This window comes from Coffea eugenioides, chromosome 10 (genome assembly GCF_003713205.1).
Source record: "Coffea eugenioides isolate CCC68of chromosome 10, Ceug_1.0, whole genome shotgun sequence".
Lineage (NCBI taxonomy): Eukaryota > Viridiplantae > Streptophyta > Magnoliopsida > Gentianales > Rubiaceae > Coffea > Coffea eugenioides.
In genome coordinates this window covers 28023525-28028571 of record NC_040044.1, presented here as the reverse complement: position 1 = coordinate 28028571, position 5047 = coordinate 28023525, and the positions used below count along the sequence as shown (strand labels likewise).

General features: G+C 35.5%; 1 protein-coding gene across 1 annotated transcript; it reads right to left on the bottom strand.

The window, feature by feature from the left end:
* Positions 1 to 2261: 2261 nt before the first annotated feature.
* LOC113750032 (protein SRC2-like) lies at positions 2262 to 3033 on the bottom strand. The gene is made up of 2 exons (XM_027293950.1): positions 2544 to 3033; positions 2262 to 2471 (listed from the first exon to the last, which is right to left on the bottom strand). Exons 1-2 carry the CDS (start codon positions 2955 to 2957, stop codon positions 2430 to 2432), a joined length of 456 nt encoding a protein of 151 aa, XP_027149751.1. The 5' UTR covers positions 2958 to 3033; the 3' UTR covers positions 2262 to 2429.
* Between the last annotated feature and the right edge of the window lie 2014 nt (positions 3034 to 5047).

The following is a 5047-nucleotide window of genomic DNA, read 5'->3' as shown; positions in this document are numbered from 1 at the left end:
CGATCCATAATACCCTATACTTAATCACGACCTATATACTTGCAAAAAATCACATGTAAAGTGTATTTAGGAATTTATAAATATAAAACTTAACTATGAATTGAGTTTAATTTCGAACACATACCCTAACTTCATCATAGAGATCCCACCCTATGTAAAAAGATACAGACAAGTGGCTAAAGAGAACTTCACTTTAAAAAAGTTAATGGGTGACTTTACTTTAAAGACCTTCACTTTCATTGCTAGCTTATTATCATAATCTGCAGCTAGCTTGTAGTTGTTGAAAACTTTATAGTCATATTTTGTAGCTAGAGACATTAAATGTCTGTTTGGTCTCTTAAGCGGGTTTGGTCTGGTTGTTACATTTAAAACTTTAGAAATTAGAAATTCTGAATTTACATTTTACCTTCCCCTTTCTTACTTCTTAAATTCCGCTCTCCCATGCTACAAAATTTTGAAAACACGTCAGGTTAGTCTAGGGGTGGCAATTTTCGACACGACTTGAAAATCTGATACGAACCTAACATGAAATTAATGAGTTTGGATTTAAATTTTGAGAAATCGGGTCAGAATCAGGTCAGACCCGACAAACCCGAAAAAAAAAGGTCAAAATCGGGTTAAAAACGGGTTGACCCACTAACCCGATTTTAAAATAAAAATAAATAAATAAATATTTAAAAAAGTATCTAAAAACTTAATAGTAAATAACTAAATATAATATACCAATTATCACTTATCACTACGCAGAAGCAGAAATCACGCTGGCCCTAAATCTTTCGGACGAGGGGCCTGGACGGTTGTCAGAGACAACCGTCCCAGGCAGTTCACGGCCTGGATGAGGCTTCAAAAATTTGTGCGGCTCAGATCACATCTTGTAACTCGATTTTCACGTTGTGTGGGACCCACAAAAATGTTGTTCTAGTGTTACCCGCTGTTGTTCTATTGTTATATCTTATACAGATGATGTTACACCATGTACAAATGGTGTTACACCTTCCGGAGTGGTTGTCAGAGCAACCGCTCCAGCCCCGCGTCCAAATCTTTCTTCCTCTTTTCTGCTTTTCTTCTCCAAAAATCTAAACGCAGCTTTTCTCCTCCAAAAATCTAAACGCAAAAACCAGATTTAGATCTAGATCTGGCTAATGATGACACTGATGCACATAGGACTGATTTGATGACCATAACCAGGTTTGTATTGAATGAGCAGTCCAATTGTCCAAGCACGCAGAATCTCGCAGGGATTTCACTATCTTGCTCAATCACATTGTTTTGCTCAATCTTGCTCAATCCGTAGAGTTCTTTACTTCTTTTCTTTTCTTGAGCATTTTCCCTCTTTTCTAAAAACAGAGGCAAAAAGATGAAACCTTGTGTTTTGTCACTTACATTTTAACTACATTAAATAACTGCTTCCACTTTTTCTCTCTTTCTCTAACACATACACACACACACCAGAAAGTCTCTTCGGTAAAATGTTCACCGGAAATCAATTACCGGCCTTTCCAACCTCAAAAAACCATTTATTACGATTTTTCTTGGGTAGTGAAATCTCCTTGCACAGGCTTTGACCTCAGAAAAACTATGTATAGCAATTATGTATATATGTACATATGGTTAAATTTCTGTTAGTCATCTCTTGATTATTTCTTATTCTATGGTGGCAGAGGATTTAGTAATTTGGATAGATGATGTATTACATTATTTTTACTCTTATGATGTCTTAATTTAGTTTGGAATTGATTCTATTAAAAATCACAGCCGGTTAATCAATAAATGGGAATTAAATTTCAGGTCGTTTCAGGTCAACCCGCTTGACCCGCCAACCTGAAACTTTCGGGTTCATGTCAGCATACCTGACCCGTCATGGGTTGACGGGCCGGGTTCGGGTCAACAGATTTTCTGACGGGTCGGATCTTGATCGGACCCGTCAAGCTGATTTGGACCCAATTGCCACCCCTAGGTTGGTCCATGTAAAAATTTCGTTCGGTGAATGTAAAGATCTCCATCCTAGTATAATTTACTATAACTCGGAATAAACGTAGGCTTAGTAATCTGGTCTTGCCCACTGAATATATTATTTAATTCCCTAAATCTTGTTGAATTGTTAAGTCAATTTTTCTTTTTAAGTGTTAAACATTACTTCTAGAGTTGCACACGTTGTCCTTTTGCGAGCCCAATCTCCTATTTGTGGTACACTCATTATAGGGTAACAAAGCTAAAACAAAAATTCGAGAACTTAATGAGACTGAATATTAGACATTAATGGTACTTATTCTTAAGTTAAGAATACAAAGCTGGATGGAAAAGGAGGAAAGGGATGATAGCAGATTCGTTCTATTCTGCTATCGACAAAGATAGATGATAGATCAAGGGACAAAATTTACAAAAGCTTCTACTAAACAAAATTCCATGAACTCCAATTAGCAAGACTTTCAGCTAACCGGAGTTTGTCGAGGCATACCTTTTCCCCAAACCTTCAACTAAACAAAATTCCATGAACTCCAATCAGCAAGACTTTCAGCTAACAGGAGTTTGTCGATGCATACCTTTTCCCCAAACCTATAAGAAAACCTCAAAACTCCTTGTGAATTCACAGAACCCTTTTGCACAGGATGACTCACAACAGCACTGCCCCCAACAGGATATGCATAATCAAACAAATCTTTCATGGAGGTATGAACTTCTCCTATGTACCTATCCCCTAGTTTACGTTTACAGTACAGTTTAATGACGAGCATAGTGTTGAAATGTTGTACCATGGACTCATTTATGGTGTACTTCAAAGTGAAATTCCATGCAGGGTTGACCTCGCCATGCTTGTCTGCTGGAGTTCTCCTCTCTGCTTCTTGGCTGCTTCCCCCTATTGAAACCCTCAAGTAAACTTTCATCTTGAAAAATTTTCGAACATCTTCCAAGTCATTTGCTGACAAAAGGGTTATCTCAAATTTTCTGCAGTCCATCTTTTGGAGTTAATTCGCAGAAATTGGAATAACAACAGGCAGAAGAAAGAAGACGCGCTTTTTTTTTTGGGTTAAGTGGGAGTCCAAGTTATGAAGCATACGCTAACCACCGCAAGTATTGATTTATAGACATAGCATTGCTGACTCGACTATGAGATGAGAAATTCTGAAGCAGTTTCGTCATAAGCCTCTCTTTCTATGAAATCATTCACGTATGGACTAATTTCATTTTGTACCCCTAAACTTATACCATTTCATTTTGCATCTTAACTTTAATTTATACTTTGCGCCCCAACTTCTTAGATTTGTCTCATTTAATTTCAATCAATAACAACGTTAACAAAAACAAACTGAACAGAGCATCATATACACAATGTATATCTTAGTCACAAGAATAGATAGCAGTGTATTTACCATCATCTCACAATTCCTATTTATCATACAAAAAGCACATTTTGTGCATAATCCTCTATTTCATTAATTTTCCTAGCGTTGTTATCGATTGGATTTAAGTTGGAAACGTTAAACTTTAAAGTATTCAAAATTAAAACTTAATATATAACGTGAGAATGGAGCACAAGTTTGGATAGTACAAAGTAGAATTAGTCCTCCATGTATTGACTAGTAAAAATAGAATAAAGGACAAACAGGAGTTTATACGCTAAACGTTTTCATCAGCCTCAGTGTGTCTTTTTGAGTAGTATTGTTAAAGTACTAATCATTTCATTACTTTCTCTTTGGTTGTGGTTGACGCAAAAAAACTGCGCACTTCTGCGCAGTTTCATCATTTAGCTAATTTTCTGTGAATCTCATCTATTGAGCAATAAAAATTGACTGAAGTCAACCATGAAAATTCAGTAGATGCTATAAAATATTAAATCCGTTTTGGTAGAAGGTTGGAGGTCGGAATCTTAGTCCCCACATATTAGAATTTAATGGTTTGAACCATTCAACTCAAGAATTTTTTACTTTGTCCATATCCTGGCTAGAAGCTGAAGGGCCTTAGATGTTTAATAAGGATTGGGGCATCTACAACCCAGAAAAGACAACTAAGTTTGGTCAACCGTGAAATGTTTTCTACCCAATATAATTCATATACGAAACCTGCTCTGACATTGCGTGATACAATGAACTCTCGTTACATTTTGAACAACAAAAAAAATTTCTACATCAATGTCTCACCAACCAAGCTATCTTTAAGTTTTTTTCTTTTCAATAGTTGTTGACATGCACTTTGTCGCGCAGAAATTTCCAGCTTTTTCAGCAACTAAGAATTTATGTAATGGTCTAATTTCATTTAACGGTTTTCATTGAACCTTTCGATTGACTTCTTTGAAAAGAAAAAAAAAAAAGTCTATCATTTTGAATCTAAGAACTCCAATCTAACTACGTGCAAGGACAAATAGAATTTTTGGGATCCAAAGTGTCACAAGTACAATAGGCAGGATAAAGAACACTATGGGCCCCTATTTTGACCAAACAAGTTTTTGCCAAATTATCTGCTACAAAGTTTTTTAACAACTTTAACAAGCAGTAACATTAAAAAACTTCTCGAAATTTTTTAAAATATACATTTCAATATTCAAAAAATTTATACATTTAAATTTTTGTTTAATATTTTATAATAAATTACAGTAAAATTTTAGGGACAAGCAATATAGAAAACGTAAATTTTCCAAACGAAGCAATTTTCGCCTCGTCAAAGCCTGCAAATGATCAATTCAAGAAGGTTTATACACCTTTTCTTGACGCTTTCGCCTAAGATTAAAGTGTAGTGTAGGCATCTGTTTTTCTTATCGTTAAATAATTGAAACGTGGGCCAATTATTAGATGAATTTTTCTGGACAGAAGGCCCATGACAGTAGCCTAGCTAAACGGGCTTTCGAGCGTCGTCCAAGCGTTGCATCTGCTACGATGGCCTGGCACAGGCCCAGCAACAAAAAAAAAAAAAAAAATCTTAGAAAGTTATTTTTTCTTGAAGTATGATAATTATTCGAATAAAAAACATTATTCAATGACTCCTTAGGCTATCGGCCACCACAAAAGATCTAAGTTTTTATAAGGTTGAAAGTTAAGATTCAAATTGTACC

Bases quoted from the DNA above. Each gene is read 5' to 3' on its own strand.
- LOC113750032 (XM_027293950.1), bottom strand. From the start codon at position 2,957: ATGGACTGCAGAAAATTTGAGATAACCCTTTTGTCAGCAAATGACTTG. The intron at 2,472-2,543 runs GTATGCATCGAC...GTTTAGTTGAAG, and splicing joins CTTATAGGTTTGGGGAAAAG to GTTTGGGGAAAAGGTATGCC.